The sequence below is a fragment of the Mauremys mutica genome, chromosome 5 (assembly GCF_020497125.1).
Source record: "Mauremys mutica isolate MM-2020 ecotype Southern chromosome 5, ASM2049712v1, whole genome shotgun sequence".
NCBI lineage: Eukaryota > Metazoa > Chordata > Testudines > Geoemydidae > Mauremys > Mauremys mutica.
Genome location: NC_059076.1, coordinates 18655902 through 18681470, shown reverse-complemented (window position 1 = coordinate 18681470; position 25569 = coordinate 18655902). Strand labels below are relative to the sequence as shown.

At 43.5% G+C, this 25569-nt stretch overlaps 1 protein-coding gene across 1 annotated transcript; it reads right to left on the bottom strand.

Moving 5' to 3' along the window:
- Positions 1-15449: 15449 nt before the first annotated feature.
- CCNG2 (cyclin G2) lies at positions 15450-24345 on the bottom strand. The gene is made up of 8 exons (XM_045019496.1): positions 24022-24345; positions 22685-22822; positions 21752-21889; positions 20544-20794; positions 20297-20375; positions 20114-20212; positions 18871-19076; positions 15450-17017 (listed from the first exon to the last, which is right to left on the bottom strand). The coding sequence occupies exons 2-8, from the start codon at positions 22820-22822 to the stop codon at positions 16888-16890; spliced, it is 1041 nt and encodes a 346-aa protein (XP_044875431.1). The 5' UTR covers positions 24022-24345; the 3' UTR covers positions 15450-16887.
- Positions 24346-25569: the final 1224 nt, after the last annotated feature.

The following is a 25569-nucleotide window of genomic DNA, read 5'->3' as shown; positions in this document are numbered from 1 at the left end:
AAGTGACCATCTGCTGAGCACTCAGCCTCTGGCTTATATGAGCTGAGCTAGCTGAACCAGTGGTTGAAGCAGAAATATCTATGCCAGCCCTGCTGAGTGGGGTTAAGAGCCCTTGTAAGTTGTCCATACTAGCGTTGTTCTAAACCATTTCAATTGCCCTGCCCTCTGGTCATACATTGCTCCGCTCCTAGAAGCAGTATGTTCTGGGACACTTTGAAAGGCCACTGGTTAACTGTGGGACAACTAGTTGAATTGTTTCAGCTAGTCTGTACTCAAATTCTCATTAAAAATGATACTGAAACAATGCCCAAATGGTTTTTAGCCCTGCTGAAGCATCATCTGTGTCAAATGCTACTGTTCCCCCTGCAAACTGTTTGGAGCACTTCTCTGTGCAGATGTGAGGTGCTTTACAATTGTAGGAGGGGGAACAAACCACTTAGCATGGTGCACTTCCGCAGTGTAGACCAGCCAGGCAGTCTCGCCAGGTTTGAGGCACGCGGCAGAGGAAGTGCGGAGAAGTGCACGCCATCGCTGTTCTGTGGTTAAAATAGAGGCTTTGATCTCTAGGCCTGACACTCTAACACCGTCGGCATGCACTGTATTTTACAGAGCTTTTTATTTGCCTTTTACATTATGTCAGGCACCTGAGGCATTAGCTGATGGCTAGATGCCAGATACACATAATTATCATTATTACTATTTATTCAGAAAGGAGTTATTTTCTTGTTGACGGCTGAAGAAACATTGCCCAGGGCAAAGACTGATAACAGGACAGCCCTGCTAATCAGGGATAAAAATTCCACATAGCCTGGAGTTCCATGGTTTACCAGGGAACGGTTAGAGCTAAAGAAACCAGCCACGTCAACGCTGAATCGTAGCTGACTTATGACTCAAACACTGAGGAGTGAAAGCTATACAGGGGACTCAGCCTCCCGATACAGGCAGTTGGACTTGCAGTGGATTGATTCAATGGGGGTTTGAGAAAACAAATAGAATTCTATAGAAATTATTGTAAACAAAAATCTATATTTAATGGCGAATGAGGGCTAAAGGGTGTTTACACTAAGGCCTCTTTACATCACTCTGGTAGTTTAAAAGGACCTTAAAATAACTAAATAGTCCCTTTACATTACCAATGTGGACTGAGAATCAGGCCTTGGGCCTCTATATGTAGAATTCTTTAAAGCACCCAATGGAATACAGAATTCTATCCTTATGGACTGCCTTCTCTGATGAACTGAGGCTTTGTCTGTACAACTTGTTAATTCTGGTTGATATTGTGAAGTTGTATTAAAAAAACTGTGGTGTCATAAATGCCTACAAGTATATACCTCCACCATTGCTGATAGGTTCTGTAGCATCAATGCACCAGGCAGATACAATGGGTTGTGGGGGGGATGCTTAGGACTCAGTGAAGCTATTCAGGGGAGAATACCTGGACAGTGGGTGGGCTGCTTCCTCAGCAAACCAGCTTTAATTTAACTCCCTGAAGGGAACAATGGAAAGTTGCCCAAATGACAGAATAAAAGAATGCGGGGGGTTGAAATAGCAAACCGAAGAAGCAGCCGGGGGCAGGAGAAAGCAAGGTCACAGCAGCTGGGTAAGGGGCTCTAGGAGGGAGAGCTCACCCCAGTGCGTAACAGCCTGCACTGGGCAGGGGACAGTCTACCTGCCTTCCTGGATACCAATGATCCCAAAGGATTTCCAAGGGAAAGATGAGACAGAAAGGGATGTGTGCAGTGCTTGTGTTGGTAGGATCTGTACTTCGCATGGGTAAGTATGAGAGCATAAAGGCGTTAGACGCTATTCAAAGTGTGAGCGTGTGAGAGAGAGAATTGACTCCTGCCTGCCCCTGAGATTTAAACTGCAAACCAGAAGCTTCGCACCTTTAGGGTGGAGTTCTGGGAGAGAGAGAGCGTGGTTACGTAACTGTAGTGGCTTGGGGTGGGGGGTCAGTGCTTCATGTGGCTTTTCTGTAAAGGGGGAGCAGACTGAGAGGCAGAGCTCAAAATGTACCGAGATGTGAAGAGAGAGGCCAGGGCTGCAACTGGAGGCTCCAGAAGCTTGAAAGTTGGGTGGAGAGGGAATCCAGAGCAGCGCAGACTGAGACGCCACTCACAGCAGTCCTAGTGGGTGGCCAGCAGGGGGTGCTTGCTAGAATCTGTGACCGCTTCTATAGCCTGATTAAAAGTAAAACAGAAAAACTGTTGTGCTCTCTTAATAGGCCTGGCAGAACCTGATGCATATCACTGTGATGCATAATGTGTTTTACGTGTTCTTTTGTACTTATGTGGGGGTGTCAGACAATAGTTAAATGACACATGTTGAGATTCAAAAAGTTAAATGTTTTATAACCATTTAAACACAAATGGGCAACATCAAGCGTCAAAATACACAAAGTAAATATCCTTAAACCAAACTAAGTTCTCTAGCAGGTGGAGTAAGAAAAATGCTATCTGGTAATTTCAGTTATCAGTGGACATATTTATGGTCAGCTTGTGTGTATGGTGAAAATGGATTTTTACCAATAGGCTTGGAAGGGTTAGATTTCGATCGCATTTTAAAGCCCTCTTTATGCCTACAGTTTGTGTGCAAGGATGTCATTTAGGAGTTAAATTATGGTATTTAGGCAGCCCGGTAATTAAGGGTGGGGTTTTCAAAAGTGCGCAGCATTGGCCTGAAGGCTCCCAGTGACTTCAGTGAGAGCAGAGTTTGCTCAACGCTGAGCACTTCTGAAAATCCAGTGCAGGTGTTCAGTTGTATCAGCTGTGCCCATAAATACTTGGAGTCACAGCCAGGGGAGGTGGAGGGATAGGAAGGAAGGTAGTGAATCAGCAGTGGGGTAACTGGCTCCAGGCTGGGAAGGAGGGTTCCAGGGCTTCCTACCTTCTCCCTGGTTCAGTCCCAGGCTTTACGGCAGCCACACCACTCCCTCTGGGTCCCACTCTCACCTCAGCCCTCCCCCAGCCATGTGAGCTGCCCAGACTATTTCTATTACAGGGGTGCTAGCAGGGGCGGCTCTAGAAAGTAGGCTGCCCCAAGCAGCGCGGTGCGCTGCGCCGCCCTTTCCTGGTCCCGCGGCGGGTCCCCTCTCCCCGCGGTGCTAGCCACCCCTGCCACCTGGTTCTGCTGTCCCTGGTCAGAACTGCAATTATCTGCAAAAGTGTGGGCACTAAAAGGGAGACTGGGTTGAGGCAATGCTGAAAATTGGACCCAATGTAGTCAGAAAATGAATCCTATGTTGACTCAACTCATTCCAGGCTTGGAAAAGAGAAATATAAGAGAATAAAAGGATCAAGAGTGGGATTAGACATAAAATGCCAGCGTAATCAGGAAAGGGAATGTTACCCACAATCGGTAAAGCAAACTTATACCCTGTAAGTGACGGAGGGCAATAGCCCCAAGGAGAAGCAATGAGCTTTGCACAACTAATTTTCTGTAGGAAAGAAACAGAACTGACCCCTCATCTTCCTATGGCCAATCCACAGTAAAGCCAGGGAGTCTGCAAGGCTCTCTTTCCAAGGGAATGCTGGGCGCTGATCATCGCTGAAGTTACTCAGGAATCGGTATATAAACCTAGTTGTCTGACAATGATCTCAATCTCCAATACTTTGCATCATGGACTCTTCTGATTATAATGGTTAGCAGCAGCAGCAGGCCAGGGTGAAACTCACTTTTCTACATCAGTGGTTCTCAATCAGGGGTATGTGTACATCAGCTCATCTAGCCATTTGCCTAGTTTTACAGCAGGTTCCATAAAAAGCACTAGCGAGGCCAGTACAAACTAAAATTTCATACCGACAATGACTTGTTTATACTGCTCTCTATACTACACACTGAAATGTAAGTACAATATTTATATTCCATGGTAAAAATGAGAAAGTAAGCAATTTTTCAGTAATAGTGTAGCTGTGACACGTTTGTATGTTTGTCTGATTTTGTAAGCAAGTACTTTTCAAGTCAGTTAAAATTTAGGGGTACACAAATCAGTCTTCTGAAAGGGGGACAGCGGTCTGGAAAAATTGAGAGCCACTGCTCTACATCTTATAAAAGCAACTTTTTAGCTAACTAAAATGATGATTGTGACATTGCAGTCTATATAATTTTATAAAAATATGCTAATGAGTGAATATAACGTAACTGGAATATGCTTCATACAAAAGATCTCTTGTAAGGTATCATCACAAAGCTTGTAAGCTAGTGAGTGTGGTCATCCTATTTGTATAAATATACCACTCTTGTATCTGAAACTAGAAATATGAAATATAACTCTGAGGGCCTATTGTAATTATTCAAAGTGTGGGCCATTAATGATGGTTTGGAATCTTGATGACTCCCATTAACTAGGACCATTGTCCGTAAATGGTTGTGTTTTACCTGTAAGTCTTCCTGTATACTGTGTGCTGGCAAGTGGGCAATGAAGTCTTGCAGTGACATGTGATCATGTCACCTGAACTGGAATCCATCTTTAACCTGGTGTCTTTCCATTGAGAAGGAGGGGGTGGGAACTCAGAGAGGGACAAAGGATTCCTGCCTTATGCAAAAGATGTATAAAGGGGTGGAACAGAACAAAGGGAGGGGAGGAGCCATCATGAAGAATCCCCCAGCTACCACCTGAGCTGGAACAAGAGCTGTACCAGGGGAAAGAATTGTGCCCAGGCCTGGAAGGTGGCCAGTCTGAGGAAAAAACTTACTGAAGCATCTCTGACGGTGAGATTATCTGTATTCAGTTTGATTAGACAGAGATTTGCGCGTTTTATTTTATTTTGCTTGGTGACTTACTTTGTTCTGTCTGTTACTACTTGGAACCGCTTAAATCCTATTTTCTGCATTTAATAACATCACTTTATACTTATTAATTAACTCAGAGTGTGTATTAATACCTGGGGGAGCAAACAACTATGCATATCTCTCTATCAGTGTTATAGAGGGTGAACAATTTATGAGTTTACCCTGTATAAGCTTTATTTGGGTTTAGACCCCATTGGGAGTTGGGCAACAGGACAGGAACACTTCTGTTAGCTGCTTTCAGGTAAACCTGCAGCTTTGAGACAAGTAATTCAGACCCTGGGTCTGTGTTGGAGCAGACGGGAGTGTCTGGCTCAGCCAGACAGGGTGCGGGGGTCCCGAACTGGCAGGGAAAGCAGGAGCAGAGGTAGTCTTAGCACATTGGGTGACAGTCCCAAGAGCGTTTCTGTGATCCAACCCGTCACAATGATCTTACAGATAAAACTGTAATAGTCATGTACTCCTTAAATCACAACAGCAGGATGCGTGTATGGGAGGGTAATGGTAGTAACAGGCCGACATCACATCAAAGTGTTATGAATAGAACGAATAGCAACTCACCCTAATATAGACACATTGGGTTTCCTGAACACTGCTAATAGCTGCCTAATGCTGTAAGTCAAGACTTGAGAGGATGCTGCTCATGCAGAACATAGGACACAGAGCAGGATTACATTTCATGGTGTAATAAAAGCATGGGAGAGATTAAGATTGTGAGTTTTAAGTGTATTGTGACTAGATCATATTGTCCTTTGAGGGGAAATGTGCTACAGCTAGAGTGCTCCGTCTTCCTTATACTAAACCAATCCCTAGAACGTGGCGTTTGGAGCTGCTCGAGCCCAACATTGCTCTTCATTTTCACTGGCTGTGCTTCTTAGCTGGGTGGACTCCAGGCGGTGAGGATGAGTGTGTTTTCTTACTGCAGCATATCCATCTCTACCTCTTCGAGCCTTTCTTTGGGAAAGAAACCCTCTCCCCAGCTGTTTTCATGCAGCGGGCACCAATGCACCACATGCACGTTCTTATGGGTGGCACTTCCTCAGCAGAGCGACAGCTGAATGTTAAAGGGGGGTTTGGAAGTGGAGGGGATCACTTCAGCTTTGGGGCTCCTGAGCCATCTCTCTAAGGCACGTGTCAGATGAGGCTGTAACTTTACAGTCTACCTTGTCAAAGGGGCAGCAGGTAGCTGCATGGCCCCAGGGGTCACCAAATGAAATTAATAGGCAGCAGGTTTAAAACAAATAAAAGGAAGTTCTTCTTCACGCAGCGCACAGTCAACTTGTGGAACTCCTTACCTGAGGAGGTTGTGAAGGCTAGGACTATAACAATGTTTAAAAGGGGACTGGATAAATTCATGGTGGCTAAGTCCATAAATGGCTATTAGCCAGGATGGGTAAGAATGGTGTCCCTAGCCTCTGTTCGTCAGAGGATGGAGATGGATGGCAGGAGAGAGATCACTTGATCGTTGCCTTTTAGGTTCACTCCCTCAGGGGCACCTGTCATTGGCCACTGTCGGTAGACAGATACTGGGCTAGATGGACCTTTGGTCTGACCCGGTACGGCCTTTCTTATGTTCTTATGTTATGTTCTTATGGTCTCCCCTTTTGCTGTTGGTGAAGCCCTGTACTCCTCTTATCCTGGAGCAGCTCACTTCACCGCTCAGCCTGCCAGCTACTCTGCCCAGTGAGTGGGCTGGGGGCAGGGAGCTTGCACCCCTCCACCTCTGCTCACTCACTAGCCCCCAGCAGGCAGTATTGGATGAGTAGCTTTTGCTTTTCCCACTACAGCCAGTCATAACCTGGGCAGGGATGGGGGCGGGGGCTGTGGGCTCAGTCACTGCCTATTAAAGTGCACAGAGAGGCTCCAATCCTGCATTTTTCAAAAGCAGCAAGGGGTCTTAAAATCCTGTCACTTGCATAGGTGCTGGAAGTAGGGGTGCTGCCGTACCCCGAGCTTGAAATGGTTTCCATCAGAGAGAGGCTCTGCAGTTTGTTGCAATGGCTCTCAGTAACCCCCCTGTACAAATTGTTCCAGCGCTGGTGATCACTTCTGAAAATCTTACCCTTAAGCTTCAAGTCAGTGAAACCACTAACGTACCATGGTTAAAGTTAACCATATGCTTCAAGCTTTGCTGGCTTGATGCCTTAATATAGCCCTACCTCATTCGCTGTACATTGCCTTAGAAAGTAGAAAACTCTGTGCACTTAGCACAAAGTGTTCCATGGTAACTTTTTATGCCCAGCACCTGGAGTTTTCAGTAGCACAACGTCAGCATTCACTGAGTGCAGACCTTGTGTCGGAGAGAAGGCTGGGGTGGTGTCTAAGCAAATTGTTCTAGGTTATGGCATCTTTTTCTTTCAAAGAAACCTAGGAAATGTCATTAACAAATCGACCCTAAGACTACATGGTTAAGCATTCAAGTGAGAAATGTCAATGTTAAGGGTGCACTTACAATTTGAACTCTGCCGCCGGGAATGGAGTATGATGCAGTCCTATATACATGATCATGTACTGCTCAAATATGACAAACATTCTTTTTGCCCCTGGGACACTGCACGATGAACAGTGAATGAGGCTACAGAGAAACATTTGACTCGCCTCTCATTTCTAGAAGTTACGTTTGTTATCTTTGACCAGTGCACAAGATGTATCGCACGGGAATAGAAGATTGTGCATGTGCATAGAGGGTGCAGGGAATAAAAGTATTAACATTACGTTGTATCTGTGCGAGAAACAGCATGTAGCTGTGCCCTTGAAAACTGTAATCTCCTGCCTGTTCCTGCTACATGCCAATCTGCTCCTGAGAACCGCTGAGTCCTTTCAGAGCTCAGGGAAACCCCTGCGACTTGTGATAAAGCACCAGAGCTGGGGTATATAAAGTCTGGGCCGGCTCCAGCTTTTTTGCTGCCCCAAGCGGCAAAGGGGAGGAAAAAACCCCCAAAAAGCCGTGATCGGCGGCACTTCGGCAGCAGCTCAGCCGCCCCGCTTCATTCTTCGGCAGCAATGCAGAGGCAGGTCCTTCGCTCCGAGGTGGACCGAGGGACCCGCCGCCAAATTGCCACCAAAGACCCGGACGTGCCACCCCTTCCCATTGGCCACCCCAAGCACCTGCTTGTTTTGCTGGTGCCTGGAGCCGGCCCTGTTTAATGTAGACACAAAGGGACAGCATTTAAGTTACACCTGCATTCCTAAGCAGGAATTTCCTGACATTTGAGCACTTCACTGCAACGCTGGGGTGCAAAAACACTGAGCGTTGTCCTCACTTTGCTCCTTCTGAAGTTGGTGGTAAAACAAGCTTCTCTTAGGCATTTAGGGTGGGATCCACAAAGGGGCTTTCATTGGCGTTGCAACACTGATGGTCACGGGACTTAGCTTTTACTCACAGTAACAACCGTCCAATGCACCAAAGCCAGTTTAAGTGCCTAAGCTCCCTGGACAATGAATGAGGAGGCACCTTAGAATTTGGTCCACAGAAGGCAGCTGCCTAGGTGGGGAGCTGCCTAAACTATCCAATGGGAGGTGCCGACAGGAGAGGTGTGTTGCAGGTGCCCCTTTCACAGTGAGGGGCGGGGCTTAAGTCCTAGCTCTGTTTAGTGATCCACATCAGCAACCAGCGGCATGGAGTGAGGCAGCTTAGGCACCTCTGGTGGGAATGAGTTAGGTGCCTGCCTTGCTCTACACACAGACATCTGGAGGTGACGGAAGCTGCTGCTGCCAAACTTACAACTTTTAGCCTAGTTAGAGCACTTGCCTGGACTGTGGGAGACCCAGATTCAATCCCCTCCCCCCCCCCCGCCCTGCTAGTGGGTGAGAAAGGATTTGAACAGGTGTCTCCCACCACTGAGGGCGCTAACCACTGAGCTATGGGATATTCCGATGTGGGACTTCATCCATCTCTCCTGCTGAAGCTCTTCCATTGTGGATAAATAGGAAGAGTGATTGGAGCTGGGGAACTGGACCTTGGGTCTCTCACCTCACCTAACCACTGGACTATGGAGTCATTTACCTCTGCCCCAAGCCCAACGTCTAGATACGTATTTATCCATAGGGAATGGATCCAATCCAGTAGATGGCCTCTAGATCGGGCCCTGCACGTTACTTGGGTGGCCAAACATCTGTCTTCCCCCAGTTTAGAATCGCCCGGGGACTTAGGCAAGAGAGAAGCATCTGAATGCCTGAAGGGAGACAACAGCATGCATGCCCAGAGGCAGAAACATAGGCACCAAGGGAATTTTTGTCCTGAAAACATAGGCACCTACAGGGTTTGGTGGGAATTTTGTGGACTGTAGTGGAGCCAAAACTGGGAATTAAGCACCTCGTGTACATGTGTCCTCTGTTCCTATAGTATCAAAGCCCCTCACAATTTTCAATTTCTTTATCCTTGGTAGCTCCGAGAGACAGGGAAGTATAACTATGATCCTCACTTTACTGATGTGAAACTGAGGCAGAGTGAGACCCAGTGACATGCCAAAGGTTTCCCAAGAAGCGCATGACAGAGGATGGAATTGAACCTGCTCTTCTGGGCCCCGGTCACTGGACAATGAAGCCAATTCTGAGCACTCTTGAAAAGCCCATCTAGTATTTTCTCCACGTAGCCTCTTTTGTAATGCTTTTAATACGTCTCCCTGCTGAAGGCATGCAGCAAACCAAATCAACACAACACCTCTCTTTAAAGGAGAACTGACATGCTGTTTAAAATGTAATTAGTTTAAAAAACTGTTAGAGTTTCAAATCATGAACAGAACATACATGTATAGGGCAACATTACACATAACTTAAGCTAAATGCTGCATTTATGCAACACTAAGGATGAAATTTTAATTGCTTATAACTTAAATAGATTTAATTCAGTTGCCGTGGAATGAGAATTTTAATTGCTTATTTTAATTTTCATTCAGTTACTATGGTAACCTGCTCTTTTCAGTATATGCATTGTAATACAATCTTATGGGCTCACAAAATGAGGCAATGTGACATACCAGGCGTACAATATATAACACTAGATATATTACAGTGTGTGTGTGTGTGTGTGTGTTTTATAGGTGAAGTAATAGTGACACATTGGTTAAGGCTGCCTAACATTTTCCATTATGTAGCCTACAGAGACGATGCTAGCTTATGTTAAATAGAAATTTGCTGAAATGTAAGTAGAGAAGAGGTTTTTGGGCTAAGGCCTAATCAGATACCAGTGAAGTGAGACAATTCAGAGGCAAGTTAGAGATAAGTTAGGACATAAGCCCAGGCCATTTTGTAAGCATGTTTTTGGTTTTAACCAGGGTTTTAGACAAACTGTGAATGTTATCGGTATTGATAGTCATTGGAATAACATGTTAATTAAGAAGACATTTAACGTTAAATAGCCAAGGAGAAAATAGTGGTAGTGGAAATATAGAGATGGTAAAAGGTAGGCTAAATGCTAACTAATTAAGGGGTGTTATAAGTGATTATACAAAGGGTAATATGCTAATTTTAGATTAGCGCACTCATCCATGATCAACGTAGTGTTAGAGAAAGGATTATATACCCATTCTTCTCACCCAGGGACAGAATACTCCTGCATGCACCATTTCATCTTAGAATGTGAGTATCAATGCAACATATGGTTATATTGTAATGTGTGTTTGCTTTAACTTATTTTATTTAAAATAAAGTCTTTAATTCTTGCACTCGTGTCATTCACAGTCCTCCACTAAATTAAATTGTCTCTAACTACTCTGGAGCCTCCAACCTTAAAGAGTTCAGTTAGGTTCTGTTCCTTATCTTCAAACTATTAACTGGGAAGGCACAAATCAAGGTTAGAATTACAAGGCTCTATTTTCATTTGCTGACAAATTTTAACTGATCAAACTCATGATTTCTGTGCTTTGCCTCTGGGTTAGGTCAGGGTTTGTGACTTTCTTTTAAGACTGAATAGGTTTTTTTGGGAGCAATCATGTTTGAGAATGAAGTTAGTTATGGTAATCTTATGAGTGTGTTTTAAATAAATACAACTATATAGTCTGAACATTTTCTTGAATAGCTTTTTTCTTATCAGGGGCTTGGAGTCACCACTTGAAATTTAGTAGGGAAGAGATTGGGGTCAGAGAGATGCCCTTTGCTATTTCCAAAAACTTATTTAGATTTGGCTAAATATAAGACACTGAAAATACCATTTGCGCATGCTCAGTAGGGTTTGCTTTTAATTTGCTGAATGTTCCACCTACATTGCCCAGTCTCTTGCATTACATGCATATAAAACACACAAGGCATAAACTCAGAGGTCACAAGCCAAACCGATCCTTCCCTTATTTCACTTAAATGTCACCTGTCCTAGACAGCCTCATTTTCCTGCCCTTTGAGTGGTTACTTAAAATCTGTTACAGTCAGCTCTCAAGGGCACTGGATTTTATGGAATGTTACACATATGGGGTGAATCTGGAACCATTCAGGAGTGGCAAGTGAGAGTCCCCCTCCAAATATTCTGGGGAATGTCCACTAAACTTGGAACCAGGGACCTTAAATTCAGGCCTTACCTCTAATGCACTCAGTGCACTTCATAGCCCTGATTACTGGCTAAGATTGCATACATCTGCCTCAGAAGGTGGTCAAATACTGGTGCTCCCCTCTGGGCTGTACATCACCTTGGGAGACTTGGCCTTTTTTGTCATACCTTGGTTTGTAATTAGATTGTAAGATCTTTGGGGCTGGCCAGCATTTTCTATGTGGTTACACAGTGCCTACCACAACACAGCTCTGATCCCTGACTGGGGTCACTAGCTCTTTCCACAATACATGTAAATTATTAGCATTGTTTGTATAACAGCAGAAGCTAGAAGCCCTAGCTGAGATCAGGACCCTATTGTGCTAGGCACAGTACATGCACCCAGAAACATCTGAATCGATGAAAACAGGGCTAGGAGAAAGGAAGTAGGAAACTGCAGGCTGTGTTTCTGCCCCAGGTTCCTAACACAATCACAGTAAAGTGTCTCTGCCAGGAGGCCAGAGGTTGAATGGGCACAGGGACTGTACTGCCTACTCTTGTTCCTTAGATACGCTTACTACAAAGGAGGTTAAAGCAGCCTGTTTAAAGCAGCACCCGCAGACATTTTTTGACAAATAGAACTTGACTTTCCAGAACTACCATGACCCTATGTTTAAGAAAAGTGCCTTCACTTTCCATGAGTTTTTCAGTAAGGCAAAGCTATAATAAAACATTAACATACATCAGACCTTACATATTCAGTCTTCAGAATCAGTTTAATATTAAACAAACCTGACTAAAGCTTCTGGCTTGCAGGCTGGGAAGGCTGCCTCCTCTGAGTACACTAAAAGAGTAACAATTTCTCAATACCTATCTTCTTTTTTGGCACTTCTCTGTGTCCATACTGTGACAAAGTCACACCTGACCCCTATAAGAGAGTGGTGGAACGTAGATATATCAGTCTTACAATAGTAAAGGCCCTTTTCCCCTTGAGCTGAAAAGGTTACCTCATGTTAACAAGGCTCACCTGAGTCCAATTAAGGGCTGTCTTTGACCTTTACAAACCCCTCTTCTGGTGAGAGGGGGGAGGAGAGAAAATAAATGATAAAAGGCTGGTCCCTTTCCTATAGGGGAAGCAACCAAGCTAACTCCTGTTTGGGGAAGGACTGGCACCCAGAAGCCAGCATAATAAGGCAACACCCCAGAGAATGGGCAGGGAAAGGTATCCCCTCTTTCAGTTAGTATTTCTCAGCCAAACAAAAGAAACAACTTGGGCCTACCAGAAGGCCCACTTTGTAAATACTGAAAAATAAACCAGAGAGGAATATTAAAAAACAAACGAAACAAAAAACCCCCAACAACCCACTCCAGAGTCAGACTGATTTACTCCAGGCCCCCACCACCAAAGGGAGAAATGCTGATGCCAATGAGGTACGTTGCCATAGTACTTGGTGTGAAAGCTTTTCCATTACAAGGACAATCCATATACTATTATACCACAATTCCATGAGAAGTCACATTTTTCCAATGTGAAAGTCTTGCTGCTAACAGTAAAATTAGTGATTCTATTTAAAATCCTTCACTGCAGAATTAAGTAAAGTCAGGAGATCTTGAGGAAGTTGCCATTTTGTCATAAAATGAACCTAACTTCCTCCCCAAACTGTTTAATTCCTGAACACAACCACTACAGGTGCAAGCATGTTCCCCTTTGACATATTTCTCAAAAATCCAAAAAATGTCATTTTTTCAGTACAAAGCTCTCTCCCTTGGGTGGTAGAAACAGCAGCAGACCCAGCCTTCTCAACATTGGAGAAGTCTTGCAAACAGATGCAACAATTTGAGCATCTCAAAACAGTTGTTACCACTACTTCACTCCTGTGACATCAGTAAGCATAATTGCTGCTCATGCTGTAATTTTTAGCTATTTAACTATTCCTTTTTGCACGCACATATACTCAGAACATTATAGAATATGGGCACAGCAAATTTAAAATCCATTTTTGTTGAAATTCCAAGAACTTGAGACTACAGAATGTAGCCACTTGGGGGTGGTTTTTTCACAGCACACATGAATGAACTAATAGACGTACTTCTTGGGTCAGTCTATGGATTTCTGTTCAAAGTCTAGCTGCCTCTGGTTGAAGGCCAGTGGCCTAGTTGTCATCAATGCCAAGGCCTTGAGTTTGAGCAAAAAACTTATCTTGAGGTTTAGGAAAGCTGTTTAAGATAAGAGTTGAAGGTTATTGAAAACCAAGATCTCAATATGTTTAATGTAGAAAATGAGAGCCAGTCATATGCAATAATGCTACCATATTCTGAATAATTTGGTTTAGGCACATAGGCTAGCAGACATCTTATGCAATTCATGCTAGAACCATCTAAAAACACTGTTCAGAAGACAGGCTAAGTGACATGTGGTGTGAATATACAACACACTGATAGGAGAAAAGGGAACTTAGTGTAGAAGTCAATGTTAGGAATATAGATATTCAGGTCTGCCTGTAAAGGCCTATACTTTAAGAATTTAGGTATACGTTTATCATTTAGCTAGTTTATAAAGGTATAAAAGAATCAAAATCACTGTCTGCCTGTGTAAGGACCTTCTCTCCCTGTGACAGTCTGAGGCCATGTTCTTAAGCTAAGGCCTTTAGCTAAGCCGTGGGAGCTGCCATAAGCTGGAAAGTGTATGGTCATGTCCTCACACATTTCAAACCAGTCTCATTGAAATAAGGCAATCTAGAGCTGCTAGAAAGGTGATCCGCTCTATCACCTCCAGATAAAGGGAAGAGCCTAGAAGATGTAAAAGGAAATTTAATTTGATGGTTTTTTGTTTGTTAAGAACTCACTTATCAATAGGCATAGTTGGGAAACCCTTATGTCTGTAGCTGCAGTTGTGAAATCCTCACTTCTGTATTGTCTTGTCAGAATTCCCACTTTGCTATTGTTTATTTGCACGGTCTGTCTGGTTCTGTGATTGTTTGTCTGCTGTATAATGAAGGTGGTGGGATATAACTGGTTAGCTAATCATATTATGCTATGTTAGCATTGGTTAGGTAATTTCAGTAAAATGATTGATTAAGGTATAGCTGAGAATATTATTATATAAATTAGGGGCAAACAGGAAGTTGGGATTTGAAAATAAGGAAAAAGGAACTTGGATTTAAGCTTGCTGGAAGTTCACCCCAATAAACATCTAATTGTTTGCACCTTTGGACTTTGGGTATTGTTGCTGTCTCTTCCCACGAGAAGGCCCAGGGAAGTGGAAGGGTGAAGGAATAAGCCCTCTAACAGTCAAGTCACCCAGTAGCCTAGAACAGAGCAGTAATCACAACCTAATACTGTTAACTCGCAGAAACTATAGTAAAGTTGATATTGTTACAGTGATAGGAAAGAATGCCCAACTCCATCTAGAACATGGAGTAGTGTCAGTTCCAGGACTCTGAGATGCAGTGGTGATAGTGGTAGTCTGACAGCAACTAGAATTAGATAAATTCATGGAGGATAGGCCCATCACTGGCTATTAGCCAAGATGGCCATGGATGCAACCCCATGCTCGGGCATCCCTAAGCCTCTGACTGACAGAAGCTGGGACTGAACAATGGGGGAGGGATCACTCAATAATTGCCCTGTTCTATTCATTCCCTCTGAAGCACATGAGGCTGGCCCCTGGCAGAAGACAGGCTATCGGGCTAGATAGATCATTTGTCTGACCCCATATGACTGTTCTCATATAATGGTGTACAAAGTCTAAAAACATTAAGAAAAGACTGAGCAAAGAGGAATTAGCTGATCTTGTTTTCTTTGGCAAAGGAGAAGCCAATCTGTGATAGGAATTTTCTTAGTTGGGGGCAACAGAAAATTTTGCCTACATAGGTTGGGTTTTCCCCCTGTGATTAAATCAGCACTTAAAGCAAAATCACTATGTAGAGCCATTTTAGAAATCTTTTAAACAACTCTCTAGTATATTACAATTCATGAATCAAAACAGGTATCAAAGTCTAGTTAGCTAGGTTCTTATTGGAGACCTAATCTAAAAAAAAATCTAGGATATAAAAGGACAATATTTTCCTTTAAGGCTTTTCTGAAAAACGTTAAATAGTCCATGTAGAAAAGTTTCAGACCAAGCCAGCGTTTCAGTATATAGAGCAGCTCATATAACTTTACTGAGAAATCTTAGATTGCAGTAGATTTACACAAACAGAAATACAACTGCTTTATTTTTATTCTGAAATGAAGCAAAACAGTAGGTTGGGATTCAGAAAATATCTTGTTGGATGTTGAGGCCTGCTGTAGAAAAAGCAAGACTTCAATAAACAGTATTTGTATCATACAGAATACACAATAAATTAATATCCACATGCAAGCTACCTACAGAAAGTTACATACACAATGTAAAAAAATACAGTATTTTGTTCATTTAAAGTTAAGATTTTTCTGTACATTTTTTAAATTTACATTTTTTTATACATTTTGTAAACTTTTGTATAAGTTTATAAAACCGAAAGCATATAACATTTAGGAACTTACGTCACCATTCACATCTGCACATCATCCTAGAAAGAGGTTGACTTCTACAAACGTTAAACTTCAGCGTGTCATTTTTTTGCCCCTTCATTTTTATGTTGGCACTACCACACATTTACCGCTATTCTAGAGAGTGAATTTCCTCATTTGCTAGCTGTCCATACTCTAGTGAAATGCAATCATACTAATGTGTGCTTTAACAAAAATGCAAAAAAATTACCAAGTGTCTGCCATTATATATCAACCACTTTATCAACTTCACATTTACCTGACATTTCTGCATAATACCGACTCTTCTTGCACTAACAGCTTTCACATAAACATGCAAACCAGTCTGAATATGGATTTAGTCATTTGACAGTAGAAGAATACTGAAATCAACTACAAGGGTTAAATATTTAAAGGAATGTAGACTTATCAAATTTAACATGTTAATACTTCTAGTCTAATAGTATGAATTGACTTGTTCACACTAAAATTTTAAACATTGAAGTTCATATTATGAAATTCAGCACAAGCTTATTCTGCATTAGTTTAAAATGAAAATACTAAAATAAACCCTGGCACATACATACTAGACTATCATTCGTATGAATGGGTTTAAAGGTATTTAAGTCTATATTCCTCCCAAAATAGATCATGCATACTCCTGATTAAACAAGGATTCCTGAAGTTTAAAAAGCAAAGATTTTAAAATCCTTAGAGTACACCATCAAAATATATAATTTTGGTTAAAATACTTCCTGCCCCAAAAGAAATGAGTACAATGGAGCACATACAACCTCTTTTCTTGAAGATTGTGTGTGCACTCTAAAGCAGTTTTACCATTTGAAATACTAGCCCATTATGCTGTTAGACCGAATTCAGCAAGGTACTTGTCCACATGCATCATTTTACTCACAAGAGCAGTCCACTTCAACAGGACTATGGCTGTGTAAGTATTTTGCTGAACAGGTACCTAAATGGCTGCTTAAATCAGAATTCCAAAAAAAGGCAGGCATTATAAGCACGTAGGTATTCCATGGCAACTCTTGCCTGGATACTACCTACTCATTTATTATTGCCAAGAAAACCTATGGTACATTTAAAAACTGTACTCTAGTGCAATCAAATTGCTAAGACTGACAGTTGAGAGCTTTCCACTTAGATTTAGGTTTGAGGTCAAAGAAGAAGTTGCCTTCTAGATCACTAGGAGAACTGCTAAGACTTTCTTCTCCACAGCTCATGTCTTCACAGGAATCTTCGCTAAAAGAGAAGGAACAGTTATTTGTAATTTACTCAAGTCACGACAACTACGCAAGCAGCCATGAAGGTAGCTAAGTTTTTCTGGGTTTTTTTGGATCCCACCTTTTCTTATGAAATATTTTGTTCCTATAAAAGGTATTGAGTTGCTGTGGAATGTCAGGTGCCAATGAAATTCAAAAGCTCTTCATACTTCTAGTTCTACAGAATTTCATTCCACTAGCAAAGAGACTTCAAAATCAGAAAAAGCTTGTATTACTAGTTACTGTGCTCCCAATGCTCAAATCACAGCATATTAGCAAGGGTTGGACCTAGTTTTTAATCCACTAGCATCATTATGCTACCACTTATTAGCAAACACAAACAGGCACTGTACTTCTGATCACTATGTTTATACGGTTGTGTGAAATGGCACCGCTACTAGTTTCTTTAAAATGCTTAGTATTGACAACCATCCAGATTACTAAAAGGTTTAATACAACTGCCATTTAAGTCAACAGATGTAGGATCACACTGCTGCGCAAAGAACTCACCTAGTGAGGGATTATTGCACTTGGGGGGAGGAGGCAGCAGAGCTGGCAAAATCAGTGGGGGTCCATCACTTCCATAAGCAACTACATGGACCCAAAACTGTGCAGGGGAACCCCACAAACTCTGGGGGCACTAGGACACAGGTGGTGCCTCCCCAGCACGTGGCCTTGGACATAAACTTCTCCAGAGACTCCAGCCAGTAGGAGCAGTTGCGGAAGCAGCCAAACGGGGACCGGCACACAGACAGACACCTTTCTACAATTTTAACTGGACTTCCTTTGCCCTGTGCTGATTGGCTGTTTACTCCAACGCTGTCCCTTCCTCTCCCTCAGTCTCTTCACCTCAGTTTCACTCCACATCTGCCCCTCCAACCTCCTTACCCTGCTCCCCTCAATGTCCACTCTCCCTTTTCTTTCCATTTCGCTTATCCACCCCCCCAAAACCTGTGGAACAAACATGACATACGGCAACTATGTTTCCAACAAGAGCTCAGCATTATCGGTTCCCTGGTGTTATACTGCCCCCCCCCCCCCATACTGTAGCTGTCTTGTCGATTTAGACTGTAAGTTCTTCAAAGCAGAGACTGCGTGCTACTGTGTTTGCACAATGGTGCTTCTTAGGCACTACTGCAAACGCAATTAAAACGAAACAAAAATTGTCTTCTTGTAAACAATGTGTAACCTTCCTTCACAAATATGTAACAGGAAAATTGTTTTTTGGATAATTTTGATAAAGCTACCTTTGATATAACTCTTCCTTAACAGACAAACTACTTGCAAACATGTTTAAACTTCCTTGTGATAAAGCTACTTCTCCTCACCTCAGCTATTTTCTTCTGATTTTGTTCAGAGATACCAACCTGCCATCTGATAAATCTGCTCTTCCCCCTCATCTTCCCTTAAAATTTTAAATTTGGTTCCCAAACATGCTAACTTCTTAGCTACAGTCCTTTAAGAAACTGTTGAAACAAAAATAAACATGGACTAAAGTGACTAAAAAAAGCTAACAATGAAACTACTTGTTTATTGAACATCTGGCTTGCAGTCCTTAAAATTAAATTTCTGGGAGCTGCTAGGTGAGATCATGTCACATGACTTCAACTACTTAGAAAATCACCTCAGTTTTCCCAGTTACCCAAGCAATATAGAGCTTTGGAGATTTAAGTCCGTTTGTGCTGCAACCAGAAAGACTACGCTTCCTTATGAAACTGTTCATGCAAATAAGAACTACTGAATCAAATTTATTTTTATGACTAAAGTATCACCACAATGCTTGCAGAAGTTATCAAATCAGTGAAAAACTACCACCCTAGGAATGTTACATACCTCTCACTTTCATTGAAACATCCAACCTCTGGTATAGTTGGCAACTCAGGAACACTGCAGTAACTATTTTGTAGATTCTGGGCTGTACGTCTTGAAACAATCCAAACCAACTTCTTATGATCTGGTTTGCAACATTCAGGAGAAGAATAATCTGCTAGGCATTTTGAAACCAACTCTCGCCAGTAGAGTAAGTCACTGTCACTTATCTTAAAAAGAAAAAAAAGTGAGAAAAAAACATCTAATTAGTTAGACTGCAGACAGTCCAGAATTGAGGCCTCCTCACTTTTACAAACATGTTGGCATATAAATCAAGTGATATGCTGCTGAAGTAATGGACTAAAAAGTCAGTCTTTTTCACTTTTCAAGATCAGCTCCTTTAGCATGGCCTAAGACAATCTTGTGCAATATAGTGTGAAGCTGACAGTTCAAATAAAATTCATGTTGCCTTTAAGTTAAAGACAGGTTTAAGCAAATGAGCCAGTTAGTTCCGGCCTCATAACACACAATGAATGCCAGTATAACTCAGGACCCTGAATTTTAGGATTTTCACAAAGTAACAAAACAGTAGAATTATCTGTTATACTATTTAATGGGTATTAAGAACATTAAAATTGTATAGTATCAATGATTTTATGAAGGATGTCAGACAAAACTATTAAGAGCTAGGAAATATGAAATAATTCCTTCAGGGCTGGTAACACATCATTTCAGGTTAAATAAATCTGGGTAGATTTGCTTGTTGTAAAGTCTTGGTTTTATTGTACACGTAAAGTTAAGACAAAAGCACTCAGCTATACTAGTTTCAGTAATTCTTTTAAAACCGTACTTTTCACTTTTTCTATAGTGAACATCTTTAGTGTAAGAAGAAAAACTAAACAGGTACATTGACATACACCCCATTTTAAGTGTCATGTTTAAGCCCCTTCCCATGTAAGAAGCAGGATGACTGGGGAACTTCCTTTAAGATAAGATGAAGAACTTAACAGGTTCTTAATCATATAAGCATCCAATAAGACCCTGCTATCAGATTGCTTCTTGGTAAAGAAGAGAGCGCAAAAAAGTGTACCCATGTAATTTTGTCTTAGTGGTATGGTACGTTTTACACCTCAAGATGCCAAGGGGAAGGGTGCTGGTATTATCCAGCATCTTATAGTTGTGTTCAGGATGCCCATAGTTGCGAAAGTGGTACTTCATTATCCAGTGCTAAAGCCAAGAGGTAAACAAACCACTGAAAAGAGTTTACCTTTGAATGCTTTTGAACACGCAGAACAATTTCAAACAGCTCAATGGATTTTAAAGTCTGAACTTCCAGAGTGAGAAGACACAAGGCCAATATGGATGGCTGGAAGTACAAAAACCACACTCAGCATACACAAATCAAAATCCAGTTATGGATTACTAAGCAAAACGATTTAAATGTACATACTTTTGCTTTAGAGAAGACTAATCGGCAGTTGCAAGCTTTCAGCTGTGCTTCCAATTTGTCAAGGTTCAGTACTTCTTTCCTACAAATAATAAAAGAGAACATTTGTACTCAGGTAAAAACTAAAATTAAAATATGGTTATTTTTAAGCTAATGTCAGAATTTGATTTAATGAGACTTCTAAAAGGGGGAGAAGGGTCTTATAACCATAACAGATCATTACAGATATGGGATATATAACTACACTTACCTTTCTGAGGTATGACAGAGTACAATAGTATGGTATAAGTGCAAAAAGGTTAAGGCAGTAGTAGCTTTAAATTCAAAGTGCAGTTTTTCCGAAATTATTTTTTCCATCCGTTTCAGGTCGGAAACAGTGCATTTACATTGGCTAATCCGGATGACATCATGAGTGGACGGAATATTGCATTCCTCTTCAATGATTTGGGCAGCCAGTTGAAAACAACAGACTCCAATGCAAGATAGATGCTTAGGTTTCACCTGAAAGAGAAAAAACTTCTATCAATTGTTACACCTGTGACAACCTAGTGACCCACATGATGTTACTATGGAAGTACCATGTTTAAAAGCCACACAACCTTTACAATTAAACAAAGCATTTCATGTTTTAGGCTGCAAATTCTTTTGGGCAGGACTGTCATGTATGTTCGTACAAACATCCAGCTAAACAGGGATTTAGCCTGGTTGAGACCTCTAGGCACTACTACAATATAAACATTAAGTAAAAGGTTTAGACTGCATTTACTGGTACATGACGCCTGTCTAAGTCAAATCCCCAGTTTAGCTGGGTGTTGTACAAACATACCTGACGGTCCTGCCCAAAAGAATTTTATTTTTATATATATATATATAAAAAATGCACTGTCATGGTAGTTTCACTAGAAAGGTACCAGCAAAGTGCTGTCAGTATAACAAAAAAAAAAAAATAATAAAGTGTTAGGAGAAAAAAAAAAGTTCACTAATGCAAATCTTGAAATGCACAACTTCCAGAGGCCATGGGGGGGAACAATTCCATAGCTGAGCACCCTCTACCGAGAACACTCCAGCAATGCACTCTTGAAGGAGTTCCACTGGACTATACATTAACAATACTACACATAGATTGGCCATAGTGATACACATTTCTCAATACCCTAAGATTAGTTGGCAAAATATTGTGACTCATCTTATTTGATGAACATTATAGGCTTTTTAAGGGCAAGAACCTGAACCATATTTTTTTGTTTATCTATGCAGAGTTACGTGTAAAGTTATGAAACCATATAAATATTTGATAGTCACTCTGAGAATCTTATCTGTCATGAAGTGACGTACGCAGTTCTGAACTAGGAAGTAGGAGCTATCACAGAATGTTGCTAATGTAAAACTAAACTGGAAGCATGCATATTCAACACAAGGATCTTTGCCATAGTAGTACTTCTTCCCCACTTAAGATACCTTCATAAGAGCCAAGAATCTGTCCAGAATGTTGACAGCCAGGACAAATGTTTCAGTTGTAAATCCAAAAAAACTGGTCAGACTCCATAGATCTTCAACCTTGGCATTCCTTAGTCTTGGACATAAAGTGTTTTCATTCTGCAATTAAATTAGTAAAATCAACATTTAACACTATATCATGCAATGTCATCTGTCTTAGAAGTAGGCAAGCAGATGGCGAATATTCTCTTAAAAGAAGTACGTTGTGAAAACAGTGGATTTTTTAATTTACCAAACAAGGGGTAAGTTATCCTACTGAGCCTCACAACAAACCCACAGTGTTTGGACTGAAGGCCAGACCTTCTAAGTCAACTTAGTGCAAAATCCAGTATAACCACATTTATAATATACATTTGTTTTTAAAAGACAATTGTTACCAAAATGTATATAACCAGAACAAGCCCTGCAAATCTACAGCTATCTGCTTGATATCTGTAGACCATTTTTGCAGATCACAGATCAGATGCAGATACAAAACTCACCTTATTTTTTTAAACTAGTTCTATTAATTAAAATATCTAGTGGATTTAAGTGTTGAAATTTAAAGACAGTTCATGGCACATAAGATATACATTTATTTTAATTAAAATACCTTCACAAAAAACATAAACAGGATGTTTATATAGAAAAAAATTATAATGGGATTTTTAAAAGACAAGTGTTTCTACTGGTATTCAGTTTCCTGTAAGTTTGTGTCTATAAAACCTAAATTGTGTGTTAAATTTGAACTAACAGCGTCCCTTTACTATTTAATTTCATGTACTACAATTCCCTAGTGTAAAACTACATTAGAGCTTTTGATATTGACACAGCAAGTTCTTATTGCAATGGATCAATCTCATGAATAATTAACTCTTCCACCCCTAGAGCCAAAGCTCCCCTCCTGCTCCTCACCTCAGCGGTCCGCTCAATCAGGCTCAGCCCCTTCTCCCGAGGCTGAAACTTCCATTCTTGCTCCAAATGTAGATTTAACTGCTTGAACAGCCAGAAAGCTTCATTGCTCATTTGTTCTTCAGCCCCCAAATCCTTCATCTTAATAGGAAAACAAATCTCAGTATTTGGTAGCGTGCCATTGAATGAAAATTAAGAAAACAGGAGTCAGACAGGATCTACAGACTCCAATATCAGTGTGAAACATTCCGAGTCCAACTTTAGCAACACTTTTTCTCCTTAACAATGAAACATTCTGTCTTTACTCCAGAAAAAGCTTAGCATGGTGTACTTAGTCCTACCCTTTCACGGGGAAAGGAGACTGGGATGAATTCGGAGAAGATGGTGATATATGCTTCCCACCCTGAATAGGGAGGGGAGAGAAGAGACCAGTCCTCTCCTTTGACAGTGTGGGTGGGTTTGGCAATTGCTGTTGGGTGTGGGGTGTTGTGTCCTACACAGACCCAGGGAGAGCTCTGGCCTGATTTGTTATTAAAGAAAACAATACTGGAGAGGGAGGTTCAGCAGCAACAGTTCAATGCCTTCCAGAAATGAATCACACTGGGTTTCGGTTAGGTGGTTGGAGAAATGGCTTCTGGCCACTCTCTACCCAAAACATCTGAAGGTTTAATTTTGGCCAGACTCTCCCCATCTAATCTAGATATGTTTTAGAAGTCACTGAATCAGGGCATAGAAGCGATCAGGTTCTTTATACATTTCAATCACCACTCACTCATCATTATCCCGGGGGGGGGGCAGGGGTCTTTGTTCAATAACTGAAACTTATCACAAGGAGAGCAGGGGAGTGGAGAGAGAAAGAGAAACAAAACAAAAGGGAGGTTGGTCAGCAGCCCTAAAAAGGCGAGACCCGGCTGTGGGGCAGGAGGCACCGGGGCAGACAGCTCTGCCTTCGCACAGTGCCCCGCACAAAGGGGTCCCGAGCCTGACGGGGTCCTGACTAGGGGGCCACCAGTTCTCAGACACATCGTGTGAGCGGGGAGGGGGCGCAACACAAAGCTCCGGGGACCAGCAGAGAGAGAACAGCCCCCTCCCCCCAGCACCAACTCCCCCCCCTTCTCTCCCCAGCGACTGCCCCCCAACTCCCTCCCCTTCCTCCCCAGCGACTGCCCCCCAAAGCCCGACGGCTCCCCCTTCTCTCCCCCAACTCCCCCCTTCTCTGCCCCCCAAAGCCCGACGGCTCCCAGCCCCCACTCTTGCTCCCCCCCCACAGCCCCATCCCTCCCCCATCGGACTAACGGCTCCCCCCGCCAGCTCCCCGCCGCTCTCGGGGCGGCCCCTACCTCTCGGCAGCGCTGTCCCCCCCCGCCGGAGAAGCGGGTCCGGGGGGCGGGGGGCGAAGCGGAGATCGGGGCGGGGGCGATTCCAGCCTCTTGTCACCGCAGAATCGCGCAGCGGCCCCGATCCCGGCCCCGCATCCAGGCGGCCGCCCCGCCCCGCACTCACTGCCCGGGCAGCAGCGCCATCGCCACCGCCGCCGCCTTCCCCGCGGGCGCCGAGCGAGGGGCAGCTGAGGCCACAGCAAAATGGAGGCGGCTCGGCTGTCTCGCTCCCCGTCCCCTCCGCTCGGCCCCGTCACGTGACCCGCCCCGCCCACACCGCCTTGTTTTTGTTTCTCCGGAGCCGCAGATGTTCCCGGCGGAATGATCTCGGGCAGGTCCGGCCGGTGAAGTGTCAGGCAGGGGAGGAGGCGGTTAAAGAGTTCCCCGGGGGAGTCGTAGACAAAAAGGCCGAGAGGGCAACCCCCGCGCTCCATTAGGCTATCAGCTGTCCCTAGGCAGCCCCCGGATACACACCACTCCCTCCCAGGCAGCGAGCTTTCTCCGGGTGTTTACCAAAGTGGGGACGCGGAAGGAGACGGAAACTAAGTCGAATCACACTTTTAAAGGGACCCGAGATTTTTTGCGTTTTGAAAAGTCCGCCCAAATCGTCCTGCGCGCTGATTGGTCCGTGAATCCTGCTCGCTGATTGGATAGAGTCGTCCCCCTCCTTCCTTCTCGCTGTTGTTGTTGTTCCGAGTCTGAGATTGGTCGGGGGTGACGACAGCTGCCTGCGATTGGCCAGCCGGGGACACACAGGGACACACCTCCGGTTCCAGGCCTTAGCAACTGCTGCGCGCGGCCGCGAGGCGGGGGCGCGCTGCGGTGAGGGAAGGAATTATGCCCGCTGGCGTCGCCCCCCCCCATCAATGCAGGGCCCGATCCTGCGTCCTACGAGGGCACTGGCTGTTGTGCCATTGGCTTCCATGGGCCCGATCCTGCTCGGAGCCCAGCTCCCACTGAACCGCTGCCGGGAGCCCCACTGGGGCCCGGGCCAGACAGGTGCAGAGTGACCCCAGCTCAGCTCCCGCCTTTGCAGGATCAGGCCCATTTGAGCAGGTCCCTGTTGAGTCCTGGGCTGGTCCCTGGTGCAGCTGAGGGACAGGGAGCCCACAGTGGCCATCAGGCAGCTCCAGCCTGGCACCTCGGGCATGACCCAAACCACTGAGACCAGGCGACGCTACACGGCACAGCCCTGCCGCTGTCATACGTTGTACACACCCCCGGTGCAGCCACAGCCCTGCCGCCGCCATTGCCCCATGCATAGGCGGCAGGTTTGTATAATTTTTGGTGGGGCCCAAAATGGTGGTCCCCCCCCCACTCCTGCCCTGTAAGCCGATATAAAATGAAGCTACAACGCGTCAGTGCCACAAGATTACAAGGTTGGAGAAGGGGTAGGGGGTTCCAGGGGCCAGTCAAGGGACAATGAGCAGGGGGGGTTGGATGGGGCAGAGGTTCGGAGGGGCAGTCAGGGGACAGGCAGCAATTGGATAGGCATGGGAGTCCAGGGGG